Source organism: Tachysurus fulvidraco, chromosome 24 (genome assembly GCF_022655615.1).
Source record: "Tachysurus fulvidraco isolate hzauxx_2018 chromosome 24, HZAU_PFXX_2.0, whole genome shotgun sequence".
Lineage (NCBI taxonomy): Eukaryota > Metazoa > Chordata > Actinopteri > Siluriformes > Bagridae > Tachysurus > Tachysurus fulvidraco.
The window spans coordinates 1,087,290-1,110,494 of NC_062541.1; the positions used below are offsets into that span (position 1 = coordinate 1,087,290).

The 23,205-nt window shown below is 39.2% G+C and overlaps 1 protein-coding gene and 1 long non-coding RNA gene across 2 annotated transcripts; both read left to right on the top strand.

Annotated features, from left to right (window-relative positions):
• The first annotated feature begins 2,213 nt into the window (after positions 1–2,213).
• On the top strand, positions 2,214–3,756 carry LOC125140139. The gene is made up of 4 exons (XR_007139380.1): positions 2,214–2,436; positions 2,590–2,711; positions 3,157–3,273; positions 3,707–3,756. It is a non-coding gene; the product is annotated as an uncharacterized LOC125140139 (long non-coding RNA).
• Positions 3,757–4,450: 694 nt separating this feature from the next.
• On the top strand, positions 4,451–22,439 carry LOC125138384 (NACHT, LRR and PYD domains-containing protein 3-like; the record flags this gene model as incomplete). Its single annotated transcript, XM_047807811.1, has 6 exons — positions 4,451–6,195; positions 8,305–8,478; positions 9,118–9,125; positions 16,251–16,416; positions 20,291–20,464; positions 22,289–22,439. Coding segments are annotated over 6 exons (2,418 nt in total), but the record flags the coding sequence as incomplete, so codon positions are not given.
• Between the last annotated feature and the right edge of the window lie 766 nt (positions 22,440–23,205).

Genomic DNA, 23,205 nt, shown 5'->3' on the forward strand with positions numbered 1-23,205 from the left:
TGCTAGAGAACTTTGATGCAGTTACTCTGGCGGACCTGAAAAAAGCTATCCACGAGTTGAAGCCTACCACCTGCCCCCTAGACGCTGTTCCTGCCAGGATTTTGAAGGAGACGGTCGACATCATAGGTCCCATCCTTGTCCCCTTCATAAACAGCTGTTTTAGGGTGGGTACTGTTCCCGCTGCTCTCAAACACTCTATTGTGAGACCACTGCTCAAGAAACCCAACCTTGATCCCTCCATATTCTCCAACTTCCGTCCTATATCTAACCTGTCATTTCTGTCTAAGTTGATGGAGAAGCTTGTTTCCGCACAGCTGCAGTCTCACCTACAACTGCACGGCATTGGTGATACTTTTCAGTCCGGTTTCAGGTCAAGACATAGCACTGAATCAGCGCTATTGAGGGTCCATAATGACATTCTTAGAGCCCTGGATGGGAAAAGCTCTGTGGTTTTGGTATTACTGGACCTAACCGCTGCATTTGACACCGTGGATCATGCCATCCTCATCTCTCGTCTTCAACATGTTGTTGGTCTGCAGGGTGCAGTGCTAAATTGGTTCTCATCATACCTCACTAACAGAACCTTTTCAGTAATGCTTAATGACTATTCTTCCTCGGTTGCTCCTCTATCATCTGGTGTGCCTCAAGGCTCTATTCTTGGTCCTACTCTGTTCTCACTCTACATGCTGCCACTTGGTCAACTCATCTCCAATCACAATGTTCAATTTCATTTCTATGTTGACGACCTCCAGATCTATCTTCCTGTGATTTTGAGTAATCTTTCTGCATTGGACCCTCTCCATAATTGCCTTCAGGATATCAAACAGTGGCTTTCCCAGAACTTCCTTCATCTGAATGAAGAAAAGACTGAGTACATCCTGTTTAGCCCAGATTCCTCCAGCAGTTCTCTTAGTTTTGGTTCTCTAACACCTCAGTTTGCTCCTACCGTGCGTAACCTGGGTGTTATTTTTGACAAGGGAATGCATTTCGATAAGCAAATCAGTTCAGTAGTGAAGGCGAGCTTTTACCAGTTAAGACTACTCAGCAAGGTAAAATCATTCTTGTCTCAAGCTGACCTTGAAAAAGCTATACATGCCTTCATCAGCTCAAGGATTGACTACTGTAATGCTCTCTACACTGGACTTAATCAATCACTTCTCAATCGGCTTCAAATAGTACAAAATGCGGCAGCACGTCTTCTCTCCAACACCTCCAAACGCTCACACATCACCCCTGTCCTCCACTCGCTTCACTGGCTTCCGGTGCGGTTTAGGGTGGAGTATAAGGTCCTTCTCTGTGTGTTCAAGGCCATCAATGGTCTGGCCCCAGCCTATCTCACAGAATTAATAAAGGTCTACCAACCAGCCAGATCTCTCCGCTCCTCTGGACATACCTCTCTGGTCATTCCCAAATACAATTATGAGAAGTTTGGAGGCCGGTCATTTGCCATCAAGGGACCAAAGCTGTGGAACGCACTTCCAGCACATTTATGATCCATCACTGTGCTGAGTGTTTTTAAATCGCAGTTGAAGACATATTTATTCATACAAGCTTTTAACGCATAGACCCGGTTTCAACTGCTATTTTATGGTTCATTGTGTTCTTATTGATTCTATTTATTTTGTTTTTATTGTTGTTTTACTGGAAAGCACCTTGTGCTCCTTTTGGCAGTTGTAAGGTGCTCTATAAATAAAATTTGATTGATTGATTGATTGATTGATAGTATTGTGTTATTTATGTCTGTACCTTTGAGAGTCACAAACTGCTGGAACCAAATTCCTTGTGTGTGTCAACACACTTGGCCAATAAATCTGATTCTGATTCTGATTCTACGGTGGCCGAGAAGTGCAAAACACATTAAAAAATCCGAAAACACATTAACAAATTTGAAAACACATTAACAAATTCGAATTTGTTAATGTGTTTTCGGATTTGTTAATGTGTTTTGCACTTCTCGGCCACAACGACGTCAGACAACCTGGAAGAGGTAAATATGATTTGTGAATGGAAACTTACAGATCTTCGAACGAGACACCTTTCATTCACTGTATAACTTAAGTGACAGGTGTCTTGTCCAATGATCGGTAAATTTCCATTCAAAAACTATACCGACATCTAGTGTAGATATCTAAGGAGGAATGCTCTAATAAATTAAACTCCACTCCGCGTTTTACCTACAGCATTGACCACGCTCCAGCTTCCTGGATGTGTGTGTGTGTGTGTGTGTGTGTGTGTGTGTGTGTGTGTGTGTGTGTGTGTGTGTGTGTGTGTGTGTGTGTGTGTGTGTGTGTGTGTGTGTGTGTGTGTGTGTGTGTGCGCGCGCGTATCTGCGTCACTGCCCTTCCCCCCATGCTGTATAAACTGTAATGAAAGTGAAAGTCAGCAGCTCCATTTTGTGACGAGGGAAAAGTAAAAGATTTGAGGAGTAAAAACACAGTGAGTATCTAAAGCTCTAATATATAAACACACTGAAGTGACACTAGATACAGAAGAGTTTTGTGGGTTTGTACTGAAGCTTTAATGTACACAGGTTGTTTTATAACTTGATAGCGTGACTATTTCCTGTAAGTGAACTCTGTGCTGATTCAGGGTTTAATTTAACACACCGATGTTGGAGTGAAGTAAACGTGTGTCCTGCTGTAATCTGGAGAAGGAGACATGACCTCCAACATGAGTGGGTCTGGACAACAGGACTTGAAGAAAGACGAGAGGTGACTTACTTTTACATTCACCAGTAATAAATACACACCGTCTCATGGGAACACATCTGTATCTCTAAACACTCACTAGTTAACACAGGAAGTCAACTTTGCTTTAAGGTGTTTAATAGCAGTGAATATATCACTGATCTGATCTAAGAACAGTTTAGACAAATCATTCACTGAGAGAAGAGTAAAAAGGACGGTGTAATGTGGAGCATAAGAGCAGCAGAGCTTTGTGTCAGTGAACTCTACAGGCTTTAAGACCCAGCTGAGTCAGTTAGCTGTGATTGGGACTCCTGATATCAGTGTAATTCCTGACTTATGAGGCCTGTCTCCTGTTTGAATAAGTGTACAGACTGGATCTGAATTAAAAAGATGGGATTATTGGTGTTTAATGATGAACACATTGTTTAACAGTGCTGAGTATTAATTATTGCTGATATTTCTGTTCTAGAATGATGGAGGGAAAGAGATCAGACTCACCAGAACCCAGCTGTGTGTCCATGAAGAGTGACAACTCAATGATACGTCCAATATACTTCAGAGACAGAGACAGTCCTACTGATGTGAGGTCAGTATAGTGAGGTGTTTCACAGCAGTGTTCCACCTGATCAAACTCACTCGTCTCATTATGAAGCCCTTCATGAGCTTTATCAGGTGTTGAAGCAGTAAAACACTAAACTGTGCAGTGCTGCAGCTCTCGGACTGGCAGTGAGGAAAAGTGCTTTAAGAGTTCAGTTCAGTCTGCAGTCCCTGAGCTGGAGGGTCTGTGGTGCTACAGAAGAACATTTACACCTGGGACATTAATGACAATATAAAGATTTTATTCATTTATTCAAACATTTGTTTCTAAACATGTTGGTGTCAGTTAGGAAATCCTGAAATCAGTGTATTGTGTTAAGAGGATAGTGTTAAATATCTCTGTGTGTATTTATTAGTGTGTGATTTGTGCAGCTATGAATACATATAGTCCATATTACATGATGGGTTTTGTTTGTTCACAGACCACAAAAATCAAACATCAGGAGAAAACAGCTGGACTCTATATTCAAGGTGTGTGTGTTGTGTTTAAAGTGTGTAATGTGTGTGTTGTTTTTAAAGTGTATAATGTGTATTGTTTTTAAAGTGTGTATGTAATGTGTGTGTTGTGTTTAAAGTGTGTAATGTGTGTGTTGTGATCCCTTGTCATGTCTTGATGTGCAGCAGCATTATGGGTAATCAGTTGTATGAGTTTTAAATGTGATAATAAAACTTTTCTTCTTGTGATAAAATAAAAGTCTCTCTCACTGTGTAACATGATAATATTTAGATCTGTTCCTGTGTGTTTCTAACCAGGAGCTGGAACACAAAATCATCACTCTGATAAAGAATGAGCTGAAGAGGTTTAGGAAGCTCCTGAGTCCAGATTACCCAGCATGCACTGAGAGGGAGGTGGAGGATGAGGAGGATCTGCACAGTGTCAGAGACGGAGCACTGAAGATCACACTGCACGTCCTGAAGAACATGAACCACACAGATCTTCGCTAACACACTGCACAACAGTAAGAGCTCTGAGTCATGACTTTATTCCATCAGCTTCACTTTAGAGAGAGGAAATAGTTTTAGATATGAAGACTTTTAGTTTTAAATGTAATCAGTCAGGAATTAATAACAGTGTTTGTACGATTTTGCATTATAACTATTTATTACTAAACTAGATATTACTTTGTTTATTAGAACTTGACTCTGTGTATCAGACAAAGTTGAAGTCGAAGCTGAGAGAGAAGTTTAAAAGAATTAATGAAGGAATCTCACAGCATGGAAGCTCAGCACTTCTGAATGAGATCTACACTGAGCTCTACATCACAGAGGGTTGGAGTGGAGACATCAATAATGAACATGAGGTGAGACAGATTGAGGCAGCGTCCAGGAGACCAGCAACACAGGAGAAACCCATCAAATGTAATGAGATCTTTAAAGACAAGTCCATCAGAACTGTGCTGACTAAAGGAGTTGCTGGAATTGGAAAAACAGTCTCTGTACAGAAGTTCATCCTGGACTGGGCTGAAGGAGAAGCAAATCAGGACGTCACCTTCATGTTTCCACTTCCCTTTAGAGAGCTGAATCTGATGAAGCAGAAAAATCTCAGTCTGATGAATCTTCTTCATCATTTTTTCCCAGAAATAAGAAAAGTAGAATCAATAGACTGTGACTCCTACAAAGTGGTGTTGATCTTTGATGGTTTGGACGAGTGTCGACTTCCTCTAAATTTCCAGAAGAATGAGATATTGTGTGATGTGACAGAGTCAGCCTCAGTGGATGTGCTGCTGACGAACCTCATCAAGGGGAATCTGCTTCCCTCTGCTCTTCTCTGGATAACCACAAGACCAGGAGCAGCCAATCAGATCCCTCCTGAGTGTGTAGACCAGGTAACAGAGGTACGAGGCTTCAGTGATCCTCAGAAAGAGGAGTACTTCAGGAAGAGGATAAGTGATCAGAGCCTGGCTGATAACATCATCACACACCTGAAGTCTTCAAGAAGCCTCTACATCATGTGCCACATCCCAGTATTCTGCTGGATCTCAGCCACTGTTCTAGAGAGAATGTTGGGTGAAGCTGAGGGTGGAGAGATCCCCAAGACTCTGACTCAAATGTACACACACTTCCTGATCTTTCAGATCAAACACAAGGACCAAAAGTACCATCAGAAATGTGACCCTGATCCTCAGCAGACCAGAGATAGTATCATGGCACTGGGAAAACTGGCTTTCCACCAGCTGGAGAAAGGAAACCTGATCTTCTATGAGGAAGACCTGAGAGGGTGTGGCATTGATGTCAGAGAAGTGTCAGTGTACTCAGGAGTGCGTACCCAGATCTTCAGAGAGGAGTTTGGGCTTCACCTGGGGAAGGTGTTCAGCTTTGTACATCTGAGTGTTCAGGAGTTTCTGGCTGCTTTATATGTATTTTTCTGCTTTATTTTAAGAAAGACAAATGTACTTGTGGGGCAACGCACTGGACTTTTTAATTTCTTCAGAAATACAAACATGTCTGATCTCCTCAGGTGTTCAGTGGACAAGGCCTTACAGAGTGAGAATGGACACCTGGACCTGTTCTTCCGTTTCCTTCTGGGTCTCTCACTGGAGACCAATCAAACTCTTTTACGAGTCTTAATGCCACAGACAAGAAGCAGATCTCACAGCCAACAGGAAACAGTGGAGTACATCAAGGAGAAGATCAAGGAGAATCCATCTCCAGAGAAATCCATCAATCTGTTCCACTGTCTGAATGAACTGAATGATCATTCTCTAGTGCAGGAAGTACAAACTTACCTGAACAGAGGAAGTGACAGACGTCTCAGTGACACCAGACTCTCTCCTGCTCAGTGGTCAGTTCTGGTGTTTGTGTTACTGACCTCAGAACAGGATCTGGATGTGTTTAATTTGAGTAAATATAATTCATCACATGAAGGTCTTCTGAAGCTGCTGCCAGTGGTCAAAGCCTCCAGAAAAGCTGTGTGAGTATTTTTATTTATAACTGTATTACTGCATGGTTTATTATTTTAATGTAACACTGAACTGCACTGTTTGGATTAATGTGTGTTAATAGTTCCTCTAATCATCTTTACACAAACCTCTGGTACTTTTACAGAAGATTGTGTCACTTTTTACACTAACATGTTATATCTGAACTGAGGGCTGGGCCACATGGACAAAATCTTATAACATCATCTGAGGCATTTTATAGCTTTTATATATGAATCATGAAAAATTAGGTGTTCTCTAAAATTTATGGAAAATATCTCTACAAAATAACTGCATGCATTTAAGAACTAAAGACATTTCTGAACTAAACACCAGTGAAAGACTTTTTCTGTTCTGTTTATATTGAAAGTGACATTTAACAAAACTCTCACAGATGAGAAAAACATCAGACTGACAAAATGGGATCAATATGGATATAAAATATAAAAAGTAAATATTAAAACACTCTAATGTCATTCAAGTATGTCTTTATGTTGAAGTTCCTCATCTTGTGTTGTGTGTGACACAGTGTTGTGGGCAGATTCACTCTGTCATGGCTTTTTTACTCAATTGTTCTTTCTAATAAAAATAAAACATAAATGCTTCTTAAAAATTTAACCCGATGCAAAGGAAAAACAAAAGTCTCCTTCAGTCTGCACGACTGCTAAACTTTACCAAGGACCGAGCTCGTGGTCAATAAAACATCAACCATCATTTTGGACAAAGTGGGAAAATGTTCAGCTTTATCTTCTTATTATGTTAGAAACAAGCTAGGCAGCTAATTCAGATGAAGTGATGAAGAGACGTCAGGTTTCGTTCTGTCAAAACTTTCTGTGGATTTTGGAGACATTAAGCTGTGGACTGTGTTTGTATTTATAAGCAGCTGTAGTGAATCTATATTTTTGTTGTACAACATTAATAACAGACTGGTTTTGTTCTCTGTTCATCATTATGTACTGATAAAATATTACACATTGGTACACTACACTTCTACCATGTCACTTATAGCCCCCTGAAGCCCACCTACACAAATCCTTTAGTGTAACACACAGTAGTGTTGTGTTAGATTTGTACCTACAAGGTGGGTTAGATTTCCTGCTATGTGTATAGTCAGTGTTTTAGATTGAACAAACGAATGTCTGTATGTTGATCCATCTAAAGCTAATACTTGTGTATATACAGTGTGACTCATTTAAAGGTAAGAAGTTTGACTTTGTCTATTTCTGATGCTGTGTGCAGTCGTGCTGATGTGACGTCACTCTGTAAACAGGGAAGGAGCTCAGATTTGAGAAGAAAACCCCACGTTCACTTCTCAGTTGTGGAGGCATGAAAGACATGATCCCATTTACTCTGTGGAGAAAGAAGGGTTCACTAAGTTGTGTTGAAATAGTAACAGTGACATCTGTAGTAAACAGTACAATGTTCTTTCTAATATCCTTTATTTACATTGTTTATGATCGATGATAGATTTTTACACATTTGTATTTTATATAAAATACAAAGGTTAAAAAATATAATCTTTCTCTTTAGTTTGGATGTGTCTGGACGTATGTGAACACACCACCTGTACTCAGGTCCACACCAAACACCTGAACCAGTGTGTGTGTAAAATCAGAGGTCTGGAGGTGACAGATTTGTACGTGTACGAGCACAGAGAACAACACACACCAACTGTTTTAGTGTCTCTGTGAAATCCAACATATAACTGAGTGTAAAGTACGACTAGTATTGTCATGTTATTAACTGGTAGTGTACAGCTGTATAATTCTTTATTTTCTGTAATAAAATGCACTGTATCTGCAGTGTTGGGTGTAGAAACTTGAACACAGATCAGAGTGTAGTGTTTGTAGGCTGCTCGCTCTCACATGTGTGTGTTATTTACATGACCTAATGGTCTTATAATAAATTGTAGCTGAGAGATTGTGGAGTGCAGAAAGACGTCCCTGCTCCTGTAAATGTGCTGATGTGGTGTCCTGTCCTCTGATATGTGTGTGTGACACAAACACACTGACATTTCTGTTACAGCTTCAACTTTAGCTGGATTATGGCTGTGTTTGTGTGTTTGAGATCAGTGTTCTGATATTTCATCATTTCTCTTCCAGTCTGTGTGAGTGTAATCTGACAGAGGAAAGCTGTAGAGTTCTGTCCTCAGTTCTCAGCTCAAACTCCTCCAGTCTGAGAGAACTGAACCTGAGTAAGAATAAACTGCATGATTCAGGAGTGAAGTTGCTCTCTGATGGACTGAAGAATCCACACTGTACACTGGACTTACTGAGGTACACACACACACACACACACACACACACACACAGACACACACACACACACACACACACACACACAGTGTTTAAGCTGCTTTGTAAATGTATTTAGTGAAGGTGACAGATGGATAAACACTGAGAGTGAGATCCACATCCTGGGAGCAGCGACACTAAAAGCAGTTTGACTGAAGCTTCTTCTTATTAAAATTCACCTTAAGGAAGTCAGCATTTGTTGATGATAAATAAATATTTGAGATGATATTAAAATGATTGTGGATGTCACAGGTAACCAGTACAGTTCCTGTACAATAGGAGTGATTTGGTTACTAACTGTAATGTATAAAGGTTTTTGTGTGAAATACATAAAAGAGTGTTACATTAATCTAATCTACTTGGAATGATTGAATGTAGAAATTTTTTTCTGTTTCTTCTTTACATTAAAATGGACAAATTCTTTCAGTGTTCCTCAAATGATAAAATGTGACTTTAAAGATATTATTGATGTGAGGAACAAAGCTGAGGTCAGAGTCGACTATTACACCCAGATTTCTGACCTGTATCCCAGCTCATTGTGTTCAGGTGGACACTTTATTTCTCACTGATGGAAACATCTCAATTCACTATAAATCAAACACTTCATCATTTCTCTTCCAGTCTGTGGGGGTGTAAACTGACAGAGGAAAGCTGTAGAGTTCTGTCCTCAGTTCTCAGCTCAAACGCCTCCAGTCTGAGAGAACTGGACCTAGGTAACAATAAACTGCAGGATTCAGGAGTGAAGCTGCTCTCTGATGGACTGAAGAATCCACACTGTGCACTGGAGAAAATGTGGTATACACACACACACACACTCTCTCACACACACACACACACACACACACACACACTCACACACACACACACACATATACATAAATGTGCAAAAATAATAAAATTAAAATAGAGCAACAAATAAACAAAGAAGACAAAAAAATAAAAATAATTATTACCCAGCACTCCCAGGCCCCCCAATTCTTAATACGCATTTTGGAATGCATCCTTCAACCCATCATTCAGTGGCTGCTCTTTTCTTTGAAGCATAATAATTGAGCATTGGTCCAGAATACTCTCTGGAGCTCCCTTCATTTATTTTATTTATTTATTTATTTGAATTAGGACAGTGCACATTAATCAACAAATCAGCAATAAACATCAGTACAAATATGCCAGAATTAGCACAATAGCTAAATTTCATCCGTTGTCCTAAGGCAGGTATCATAAGACACAAAATACAACTTACTTACAAACACATGCATGTAGACATGTTACACAGAACAACAAAGACTGAGTACAGTAAACAGCAGTCACATAGAAGTTAAAAGGCCACTATGATCAGACATCCAATGAGAACATGATTTACATATGTGTACACTGCTGGTTTGATTTCAGCCATTGTTTAACGTTTTTTTTAAAGGTTAAGTAATTGTCACAATTAATGAGTTGGTAATTTGTTCCATGACTGTGTGCCTCTGATAGACACCACCATTTGGCTAAATTTAGATTTCCTGTCTAGAATTTTCAATGTTTTCTTGAAGAGAGACTTGAGAGGTTTTAGGATGCTCTCGGTTGTATGAGACCAAGATGTATAACAGTATGTTATGTGACTAAATATCATTGCATGCATATAAGCCTTTGCTGACTCAGCAGTAAGAAAAGGCCTTATATGTTGGAAATTTGACAAGTTAAATTTTATACTATTTGAGATTTTTTTTACATGTTGCTTAAATGTCAGATGTGAATCAAAGACCACACCAAGATACTTAAATTGTTCTACCACCTCTAGTCTCTCTCCACTGACTAAGACAGATGGCTCTGGCCCCTCTACTGGTTGCCGAGAAAAGAACATGCAAACAGTTTTTGTAGTATTCAGATGTAAACATGAATTTCGGAGCCACTGGGACACTGGTACCATGGCCCCAGAAAGTATTGCAGCAGCTTCTTGTTTTGTTTTTGCATGAGTATATAATACTGTATCATCAGCGTATAATTGTATTTTGATATTTAAACATTTGGTAAGTTATTAACATAGAGACTAAATAAAATTGGCCCCAATATTGAGCCTTGTGGTACTCCAGCAGAACAAGTAAGATAAGATGACTGTGAATTTCCTATTTGTACAGCTTGTGTTCTATCAGACAAATATGATTGCATCCAACAATGTGCTCTTTCAGAAAAATTAAAATGAGTCAATTTAGCAAGAAGCACATTATGATTAATGGTATCAAAAGCTCGTTTCAAGTCCAGAAAAACAGCCCCTACAAAGCCGCCCTGGTCTAACAGGCTTTTTAAATTCTCAAAAAATAACAAGTAGCCGTTTCTGTAGAGTGTTGTTTGCGAAAGCCAAAGTGCATTGGATGGAGAGGGGTAGCACCACAGTTTAAGTGTTCAATTAACTGTGAGGCAACCCATTTTTCAGCTATTTTTGAAATTATTGGTAGAATGCTTATTGGGTGAAAATTCTCTGGTTTTGTTTTATCACAGGCCTTAAAGACTGGGATAACCCTAGCAGTCTTCCATGTTGGGGGAACTATTCCCTGTTTTATAGATAGATTTATCATGTGTGCAATTGGGCTTGCAAGAGCATCTTTATGGAGTTTTAAAAGATCATTAGTAAAACCAAAACTATCTCTGGCTTTTGAGCATTTTAGTGATGAAATTATTTTTATAACGTCAGGGACAGCTATATCCTGTATACTAAATATTGATTTATTGGCATCTAGAGGCTTATATGGGATGTCTGGGCATTTATAATGCTTTGTCAGATCCTCAACTGAGCTAATAAAGAATCTGTTAAAGCTATTGACAATAAGGTCTAAATTATCAGTTAGCATACCATTAACTTGAAGTTGCAGATCTTTGAAATTTACACCTTTATTTCGTCCTAACAGATCATTTAAATTTTCCCATATTAATTTTCCATTTCCATTTGTCCCTTTAATTATCTCAATAAAGAAATTTGCTTTAGTTTTACGGATCTGATTTACGACTTTATTTCTAAGTGATGTAAAAATCTGACGGTCACTCGTAATCCCTGATTTTAAAGATTTTTTAAGTGCATGATCTCGCTCTTTCATTAATTTCCTAATGTCATTATTTTGCCAGGGAAGGTTTTTTCGTCGTTGTTTATATTCCCCCTTTTTTGTAAAATGGCCTAAAATGTCTTTGACTCTTTTAATAAAGATGTCAGAACTAGCGTCAATATCATTGTTGTTCAATACGTTAGCCCAATCTATTTGTTGCAGTTCATTTTTCAGATTTTGGGTATAAAGTGATGATGAGTAACTCTAGTAGGTGTCATTAAGTGCTGTCTCTTAATTTTTCTTGAGCACAAGATAAAATTGTGGTCAGAGAGTCCAGATAGAAAATTAAAAGTCTTAGAAATTCTATCAGGCTTATTGGTAAATATTAAATCTATTGTTGTTTTTGACCTACTTGTTATTCTTGTTGGTCCTTTTATAGTCTGTGTTAAATTATACTTGTCTGCAAGTTGTTTCAGTTTCTTTCTATCTGACTTATTGCCCCAATTGATATTAAGATCACCCATAAAAATGATTTCCCTTTTAGAATTACATTGTTTTAAAATTGTCTCAAATTGATCATAAAATATATCCTTCACAGAGGGAGGTCGATACATACAAATCACAATGAAAGACATTGCTGTGGACAGTGTTGTATTCAGACCAATGCATTCAACATTAACTTCTACTGGCCACCTAATTAATTCACATTTAAAATTGTCCCTAACATAAACCAATACTCCCCCTCCTCGCCCTGTTTCCATGTCTCTTCTGAATACACTGTATCCTGAAATGTTGATGGCTGCTGAAGGTGATGACTGTGTCAACCAACTTTCAGATATTCCTAGTATATCAATATTAGATTCACTTAATAAATGTTCCATTTGCTCTGTTTTATTGACAATACTACGAATATTAATATGGCCCAATAATAGACCTTTTGGTTTTGATTGTGAATCCCAAATAATTTTAGCATTGTTAAGAGTTTGAAAGAAATGCATTTTATGTTGTTTCTTAATTGCTGGATTCAAGGATTTTAATTTTACGATAGCAGAGGAACATTTTTGTGAAGTCAATGGAGGTGCTATAAAGTCACATTGTCTCGAAACCGAACATAGAGCTACAGACAGGTTATTTAATATAGACCCTGTAGTCTGAGGTTGCGATCCTGCTATAGCTAATTGTATCCCATCATGCTGTAATTGTAGTCCCGCTAACGTTAACTGCAACTGCAGCACAGCAAACTGTGCTTGTGACAAGGCTGGCTGGTGCTGTGACTTTAACAGTAATTGTTGTGACCCAGCTTCTAATATTAATGCTCCAGTTACCTGTAGTTGTAGCACAGATAATGATGAACATAGCCCATTCAGGAATGGTTGTTGCATCCCAGCCTGCCAGGTTAGCAGCAGTTGTAACCTAATAAGCTGCTGTTGTAGCCAGGTTAGAGGCAGTTGTAGCCCAGAAAGCTGTGGTAGCAGCCCGGCTAGCTGCGATGGCAGCCTGGCTAGCTGCGGATAAAGTCTGGGTAGCTGTGGTTGTAGCTCAGCCAGGTGTAGTTGTAGACCGGCTAGCTGCTGTTGTAATCCGGCTAGCTGCGGTTGTAGCCCCGCTATTTGCAGTTGTAGCCCGGCTATCTGCAGTTGTATCTTGGCTAGCTGCGGGTGTAGCCCGGCTAGCCGGGGTTGTAGCCTGGCTAGCTGTGGATAAAGTCTGGGTAGCTGTGGTTGTAGCTCAGCCAGGTGTAGTTGTAGACCGGCTAGCTGCTGTTGTAGGCCGGTTAGCTGCAGATGCAGCCCAGTCAGCTGTAATTGCGGCCCAGTTAGCTGTAGTTGTAGCCCGTCTAGTTGTGGCTGCAATCTGGCTAGGTGTGGTGGTATCATGTTTAGCTGTAGTTGTAACCCGGGTAATTGTGAAACTAGCCAGCTTTGTGTTTAATGATAGAGGCGCAGGATTTATTTCAACATCACCAGCCAAGAGTAGTATAATCAAAAAATGAATAATTCCCAGAAATGGTCTAGTTGCAACTGATGATTCACGTTTACCTGGGGGTGGCCTAGCATGGCCATAATCCAGCAGTGTTGTAAATAGAAGATGTTGACTCCTCTTGGCTGGGTACAAGACTTGATCCTCTATTTTTCTTGGATAAGTTAAACTCAGGAGAAGATAAAAAGACACAAAGGCAGTAGACAGACATGCTGATGGCAAAATCCAAGTTGTTTTTATGTTATTAAAGGGTCTTTGAATCAAACACACAGAACCTGCCAAACTGTGTGTCTGCACCTTGGCGGCCATCTTGATACCCATCGATAACAATAATGTAATTTAATTTAATGTAATAATGCATTACTAGCAAGACATTTCTTTTGGTTTTCTGTTACAGCCTGTTATAAGCTCAGATCGTGTGTGACCAGGTTTCTCTGGTGTGTTAATAAGATTAGGATTACTCTTTCTGAGTTAATGAGATTAAAGGATTACTCTTTCTTTTCAGCATTACAGATCTTTATTAAGAAGTGATGATCTTTTCTCTTCCACAACTCTTTCACAGCTTTAGTCATGTACTCTTGATCCTGATAGCTCAGATAACAAAGGGTTTTTTCTTCTGCCTCCTTAAACAGCTTGTCCATGTAAGACATCAGATAGAGGTTGAACCCCTCCTTGCTGAAAAAGTCACGTTTGTTAAAGGTGCCCTTCCACACAAAACCGTTTTTACTTGTATTTTTTTATATGTGTTAGGTCCATATGTGTTTGTGTTGTGTCGGGAATGTGAAAATGAACTGCTACCTCCCCTGTCAGCTCTAGCCACTGAAATGAAATCAGGTCAGTTAGAAAAGCTGCTCAGTGTGATGTGGAATTGATCGAGCTCATTACTATTCATGAGCTCTCCCACTTGAGACCAAGCCCACAGATTCATCCATGGCTAAATGAGCTGGTTGTGGTTCTTCTGGTGCTTCTGTCTTTTCTTAAGATTCAGGGTCATATACATATGGCAATATACCTGAAGAAGCCATTCTGATGCAATTCCAGGTGATTGTAAACAAAGTTCCTTATTGCACTGGGTGAATGAACAGTCATGCTCTCATATCCTAGCAGTTAGGCAATCGGAGCTAAGCAGAATAGCTCATTGAATATTAATGAGAACTGGCGCAAATCGAGCTGAGTCTTCCTGCATCACACTAGAATGGCTTGAAACAAGTTAACCAAGGCATTTTTTCCACAAAAAATGTTACAGAGTCCATGGTAAACATCAGACATTACCACAAATGTAATGAAATACGTGTGGCAGTGCATCTTTAAAGTTTATGACTGAATTTGAGGAATTTATTAGCTTTATGAAGTTATTAACTACATCCCATAATAACATACAGTCCTCCACAAAGTTGCTGTTAATCTGTGTAAAGATAAATCTGTTAAACTACAAAACGTTGAGGAAATAAGATTAGACAGTCATGTAGAACTCCTCGTACTCTAAAACACATTTTGTTGATCTGTTCTGCTTTTAATGACATTATACAAATGTTTTATTCTTTAGGATCTTTTATGGAGATTATTGACGAAGTTACATTTGAGATTAAAAATGTTTATCACAAATAAATTAAAAACATTCATAAAGATGCTCTCCTTGCTCAAGTTGTGAAATGTTCCTTTTTTATACTTTATCAGAATATCAATTTTCAACATGTGTTTAAAACAACATGTGTTTTAATTTTGACATTTTTATTCATTTATTGTTTATGGTGGTGAGATGATCCAGATTTAGAGCATGATCTGGATTCTGTTATTGTTTGCGCCAACATTCAACATCCGTCTCACAACCCTGATCACCAGCTGGTTTATTTTAATTCTCTCTCTCTCTCTCTCTCTCTCTCTCTCTCTCTCTCTCTCTCTCTCTCTCTCTCTCACTCTCTCTCTCTCTCTCTCTCTTGACCTCTGTATTAGAGCATGGACTCTGTCCTATATAGATGTAATCTACGTGGAACTCTCAACAGCCTGAATTAATGGTGTTAATGAGGATCACATTAATCTCTAGTGTAAGGCAATCAATGTCCTGGAAAATCTATAAAAACTTCCCTCACTCTCTCTTTGTATTCTAAACAGTAAACTCATCCATCCATCCATCCATCCATCCATCCATCCATCCATCCATCCATCCATCATCTACAAACCTTAATTGATCAAATGATTGTTTTATTAAAACAATTGTCTGATTAATCTGATGCAACTGATTAAAACTTATCCACATCGTTCATTGTGAGATTTTAACATGTCACTGTACTGTAGACAAGAGAACATCTGAAAACATTTTTACAAGTGAAACTCTGTCACAACTGTCACGATGTGATGTCCAGTGTGAACAACCTTGTTGTTGTTAATGAGAATTATTACAATAATAATGAGAATTATTCCATTAATAATGAGAATTATTACAATAATATTTATGGAACACAACACAAGGCTGTTTTATTGTAATATCTGATTTTTTATGACAAACTCACAATATATTCAGATAATCAGTAATGTTACAGAATGAATAAGTTCTACAAATGTTTCAGTTGATGATGGTCTCAGTATTGGTGGGTTGTAATAGTTAGTTCTGTGGTGTCCTGTCCTCTGATTTGTGTGTGTGACAATCACACTGACATTTCTGTTACATCTTCAACTTTAGCTGGATTATGGCTGTTTGTGTGTTTGAGATCAGTGTTCTGATATTTCATCATTTCTCCTCTGGTCTGTTTCAGTGTAATCTGACAGAGGAAAGCTGTAGAGTTCTGTCCTCAGTTCTCAGCTCAAACTCCTCCAGTCTGAGAGATCTGGACCTGAGAGACAATAAACTGCATGATTCAGGAGTGAAGCTGCTCTCTGATGGGCTGAAGAATCCACACTGTACACTGGAGAAACTAAGGTATATATACACACACACACACACACACACACACACACACACACTCACAGAGTTTTAATAAACACTACAACATCCAGTTCTTCTCTGTGGTAATCTTAATGTAGTGATCTGATATATTGCCATTGTTGTGTGTGTGACGGAGTGGTATAATGGAAGGAAAACACAATATGCAAACCCAAATTTGAAACTAACAGACTTTCCTAAGGAAAGTGTTGGACCGTGCTCATGAAGTGAACCTGAGACTGAACCCTCAGAAATGCAAATTCCGCCTAAGTGAGGTGAGCTATGTCGGTCATGTTTTCACAAGCAAGGGACTACAACCCGACCCAGTAAAAACAAAAGCAATCTCAGAAATGCCACCACCAGACAATGTTACTGCATTGCAGCGCTTCCTGGGTATGATCAATTACTTAGGAAAATTCATACAGAACCTTGGTTTGCCCCACTGCGTGAACTGACCTGTAAAAACACAGAGTGGTGTTGGTTTAAAGAGCATCAGGATACTTTTGAAGTTTTGAAGCACAGGATTTCTAGTCCACCTACCTTGAAATACTATGACGTCCTGAAACCTGTCACACTCACCTGTGATGCCTCCCAGTTTGGACTCGGGGGGTGCATGACTCCAAGAAGGTGCTCCTGTTGCGTCCTGTACTCATAAAGGGACAGAGAACGGTTGCTCCAGAATCACTATGCAGTGAGTATATCACCATTATTCACAGTGGTCATCCAGGCCTTGATGCAACCAAACTCAGGGCACGGGGCATTGTATTCTGGCCTTCTTTAACCAAATTGTAACCCACACAAGGTTACTGGAGTGCAACTCTCTACTTTACCTGCGGGTGGCGCATACACCCCTGGGAGTTCACTTAAGACCAAAAACACACTTTTCCTCCGGTAAAGACGTTGCTAGACGCAAACAAGGACTGGATAAAAGCTGTGAGAGAGAGTTAAGCCGCATTGCAGCGAGCTTCTCAATATACCTCTGACTGTTTTTTTTAGAAAGGGATAGACCATCTGAATCTGACCCTAGCGGTCAGTGGCGAGCCAACCGCAGAAGTTCAATTCAATTCAATTCAAGTTTATTTGTATAGCGCTTTTTACAATAGACATTGTCTCAAAGCAGCTTTACAGAACATAAACATAGAGCAGAAGGTAAACATAATTAATGATAAAGGAAATAACTAATAATAAAAGAAATAAGAATTAACAGAATAAAAATTCTAGATTATTATTAGATGTATATAGTTCACAATGTGTATTCCTTGGCAGCAGTGGCAAGGAAAAACTCCCTTAAATTGGTAAAGGAAGAAACCTTGAGAGGAACCGGACTCAAGGGGGAACCCATCCTCATATGGGTGACACTGGGGGTGTGATTGTAATATACAGTAAGTTAATGTTGTATTGGTGTAAGGATCAAGGACTTCTGATCTCCTCAGTACCACAGAGTCTAACTGGAGATGTCTCAGGATTCTTAGAGTCAGCCTCGGCTCAGTGGACGTCCAAAGGCTTCGTCCCACAGAGGACGTTGGGAGCTGGTACAGTGTCTGGATGCCTCGGGATGGGTACAAAGAGAGAAGCAGTGGAAAGGGATTAACATATCTGCTGTTCATAAAAATGTGCTGGTCTGATGTACTGATGCATGATATTATGGGATGTATTATGTGTACGCCTGACTAAAGAGATGAGTTTTTAATCTACGTTTAAACTGGGAAAGTGTGTCTGAGCCCCGAACACTATCAGGAAGACTATTCCAAAGTTTGGGAGCTAAATAAGAAAATGCTCTACCACCTTTAGTAGACTTAGATATTCTGGGAACTAGCAGAAGTCCTGAGTTTTGTGATCTCAGAGAGCGTGAAGGATTGTAACGTGTTAGAAGACTAGTTAGATACATGGGAGCTAAACCATTAGGAGCCTTGTACGTAAGTAGCAGCAGTTTGTAGTCAGAAGTGAACGGATCAAGAGCCCGGTGTGGCCAGCCGTGGCATCTTTGGAACCAGCATCATCCTGTGCCTTCATTTGTGATACAGATAAGAACACACGTAAACCTACCTGGGTAGTGAAAAGAACATACTCTATGAAACACACACACACATCCAGGACTTCCATGGACTCTCTTCTTTATTTGAGTTTTATTTTGATTTTATTGTGCGCTGTGCACTCAGGAAGCCGGTTTAGGTAGGCAGGGACTGTAAAGAACTGTCATTCATTCTGTATAATACAATGTTTAAGTTTATCTGTTTTGTGTTGTCTGTTCTCTGATGACCATTCACTATTTCAGGCTCCATGGTCGTGTCTAGAGCTTCTGATACTAGCCCAGCTTTAATTTCTTAATACTTAAATTAGATATTAGTTACGTTAACCTAAGAAGAAGGTTACAGAATACATTGAAAAGGAGGTAATATCATGCTCTATCTGTAACTATGAAACCCCATCAACAAAAAGAGCCTCTACATTTACATCATATCCCAGATCTCCTATATTAAGTGTGGCTATGGATATCTTTGAGTGCAAACAGAGTGCAACACATCTAATGGAGAAATCCAGGAGGGATGGCTCTGATGTGTTTCAAAACTTGCTCAACCTCAGAAATATTCCACATGACCACACACTGGGTTCACCAGCAGAGAGATTAATGTCGAGACAGACGTGCACATCTCTGCCAATCAGCAAGTCGATTCTGGTGCCAGCCTCAAAGAATAACGTTGCTGTCAAGAATCAAATCTCAAAAAACAGACATTGTCAAAAAACATACTATGACAAGTCCAGCAGACCTCTCTGACCATTCTTACAAGGAGAGGAAGTGAGACTCACAATGTCCAAAGGCCATGACAGATTCGGACTTGTCAAACAGCTCTGTGATGAACCACGATCATATCTTGTGGAAGTTGAAGGAAGAGTATACAGACGAAACCGGATAAATATCCTTCCTTTCGTGGAGCCACCACCACAAAAGTTAGACCACAGCGAAATGTCGCTCCCCTTTGTTCAGACCCTCTCTGCTGAATCTAAGCACAAATTCCCCACTCCATAATGAGGTCAAAGAACAATGTACCCCACAAGGAATCGAGAAGAAACCGCTGAATGAACATTCAACAAAAGTTCTTTCTACAGCTCCATATGTGACCATAGCAGGTCGCATTTGCAAACCAAAACCAAAGTACCTGGAATGAAAAAAAAAGTAAATAGAGACAGAAAAGAAAGTTCTATAATTCAGTAACAAACTGTTTAATTTATAAATGTTAATATTATAACTGATGTTAAAACGTGAGTTAACAATGTTGTGTTAATTGCTCTTTTTACTCTCAGCTCAAGTAATCTGTTGAATGCCTTTCCTAAAAAAAACAACAAAAAAAAAACAAACAAAACTTTGAGTTAACTTCAATATAAGAAATTGTTCATTAAGCAATAACTGTCAAAGTTAAAGAAGGAGGATATTGAACATAGCAGTGTTGTGTAGCTTTAAATCTGAGCAGACTAAGATCCTAAAGCTTGCATATACGCATGCGCGGGTTGGTGCTGCGGTGTTTAAAGTTTGTATATTGTATGTTGAACTCCTGCATGTCTCTTAATAAAGATACTGTTGTAATCACTCTGGATAAGGGCATCTGCCAAATGCTGTAAATGTAAATCTGTTTGTTCAGAGTGACGTCTCTGTTATTATCTTCTTACAGAAAGTTAAATACATTGTCTCATGTGAGCTGAGACACATGGATCTGTCCAAGAGCAGTCCAAGTTTATACACAGATGTTCATGTTATATTTTTATCCTGATATTAGAACCTTGTGTTCAGGTAGACACTTTATTTCTCACTGATGGAAACACCTCAAGTGACTATCAGAGAAATAAAACAAACATTTCATCATTTCTTTTCCAGTCTGCGTGAATGTAATCTGACAGAGGAAAGCTGTAGAGTTCTGTCCTCAGTTCTCAGCTCAAACTCCTCCAGTCTGAGAGAACTGAACCTGAGTAAGAATAAACTGCAGGATTCAGGAGTGAAGCTGCTCTCTGATGGGCTGAAGAATCCACAATGTACACTGGAGATACTGAGGTACACACACACACACACACACACACACACACACACACACTTTTAATAAACACTACAACATCCAGTTCTTCTCTGTGGTAACTGTAATGTAGTGATCTGATATATTGCCATTGTTGTGTGTGTGACGGAGTGGTATAATGGAAGGAAAACACAATATGCAAACCCAAATTTGAAACTAACAGACTATGCCACCCTGAGACTTTCATCCAGGGAAATATGAATCAGTATGCCTCTCTGCCTTTGGGCCTACATCTCCTGCAGAGATGAACACAAAGCAAAAAAAACCACAATATGTTAAAATTGACAATGCTTAACCCAAGAAAACCAAATAAACAAAACAAAAGAATAAAGATTTACAAAACTCAGGAGAAAAGTATAAATCAATCTAAGAAAATATATAAATTAGATTTCAAGTCAGAACACTTAAATGAAATAACAAAAGAATAGCTAGTTACCCCATTCTGACTTCAGCAAAAGGCTTCCTACCTCGAGGTAGGCCTTAAAGCACATTAACAGTGTCAGGGAGAAAGGGTAATAATGTTGATATAAATAAAGAAACATATGAAACACAAAAAAAAAAACACACAATTACAAGACAAAGCAATTTAACATGGAACAAAACAGCAGCGTTGTCCCGGGAACAATGTGCAGCCTCAACATACAGCAGAAATCCCCCGGAACCTAACAGAAAATATCACGCACAGTAAATGAGTGCAATTTAAAAGATAAAAACACCAAAAACCCTTAAATAAAATGCTATCGCATACCGTAGAAATACAGCCGTCCGCCACACCAAATCACAGATACAGTACTGGTTCGGTAATAAACCGGATACAGATGGACGTCAGGTAACGAAAGAACGCTGACAGGGGGAATACAACACGATTAACACTACACCGCCTGGCATCTAAACTAGCATCCCATGTAAGATGAATAAAACAAACTCACATACCTGAGGGTAGACAGTCTGTCACAACAGAGTTTGTTTTGACCCTTTTCTTTTTTTTTTCCGTTGCGAAGCACTACAATAAAACATGCGTGCGGCATTAGCCTATTGTATGACCACAACAAAACCACTTAGCCATGCTGCTAACAGCCTCTTACCTCCCAGGTAACTGGAAACAAAGTAGAACCGTAGCACAGCCAGCCGCACCATTAACACCCAGCGGCCTCTGTTGAACACGAAACGTGAAGAGCACCTCAAAATGACGCACGTTCAATGACCATGAACCTGACACCCTCTCTTATACATATTGGTGCTCTCCGATAGGCTATTACTACCTGACGTCATAACAATAAGCTCTATCCTGCCACATGTGTGTGAGATGGAGAGTAAATGTACTGTATATAAAGATTTTGTGTAGTTCATGTTTTCAATACTAAACCTGAGTGTGTTAAGTGTGAGAAGGTTTTCTTTCTTGCAGGATGTGTAGCTGCAGTATTACAGGTGAAGGTTGTGCTGCTCTGGCTTCAGCTCTGAGGTCAAACTCCTCATCACACCTGAGAGAACTGGATCTGTACAATAATAAACCAGGAGAATCAGGAGTGAAGCTGCTCTCTGATCTACTGAAGGATCCACACTGTAAACTGGAGATACTGAGGTACATACACACACACACAAACACACAAACACACACACAGTTTTAATAAACACTACAACATCCAGTTCTCTGTGGTAACTGTAATTGTAGTGATCTGATATATTGTCATTGTTGTGTGTGTGAGATGGAGAGTAAATGTACTGTATATAAAGATTTTGTGTAGTTCATGTTTTCAATACTAAACCTGAGTGTGTTAAGTGTGAGAAGGTTTTCTTTCTTGCAGGATGTTTAACTGCAGTATTACAGATGAAGGTTGTGCTGCTCTGGCTTCAGCTCTGAGGTCAAACTCCTCATCACACCTGAGAGAACTGGATCTGAACAATAATAATCCAGGAGAATCAGGAGTGAAGCTGCTCTCTGATCTACTGAAGGATCCACACTGTAAACTGGAGACACTACAGTGAGTTACTGACTTACTGTCTCTTTACTGTATGATATTGTGTAATATTCACTGTGTGCTGTAAAATGTCACATCTAATGTGTGTATTTATGTTTCTGTTGTTCATAAGTAATGTGTTTAAATGTGTCTGTAATTCTGTCCTGTTGTGTTTTTCAGCATTAATAAGACACTCAGCAGGTCTGGTGTATGACAGGAGTCTCTCCTCAGACCTTTTTTCCAGGATAAAGCAGTTATGGTGGTGAAGCGTTAGAACACGTCCCACATTTCCAGCAGTTTGGGAGCTGAATCATTCATATTCAGATGTAGAAGATCCATAACAATAACTGTGACTGATCACATCCTTTTATCCTCTCAGCTACAACTTCACACTTTAACATCTTTTACAATCCAAAGTCAAATCCTTCAGCATCTACACACACCACAGAGATATCATCAAATCATCACACTGCTTACACAAATACACATCCATGTGTTACAGATGTTTATACATTATTTTTACTCTTTAATTGGATCTCAGATTTGATCCTCCACAGATGATTGACTCACAGTTGTGATCTTGATTTATTTATTTTCCTTTAAAAGTCTCTTCTTTTCAAACCCTTTTCACCAAACACTGATAAAATCTTTATTAAAATTCCTTTAAATATTAAAGGAAACTTCTTTTTTGTAGTTGATCTATTTTCCTATATTAGACAAACAGTGAATGTGTGAAAGAACTCCGGTATCAATATGTCCGGGTA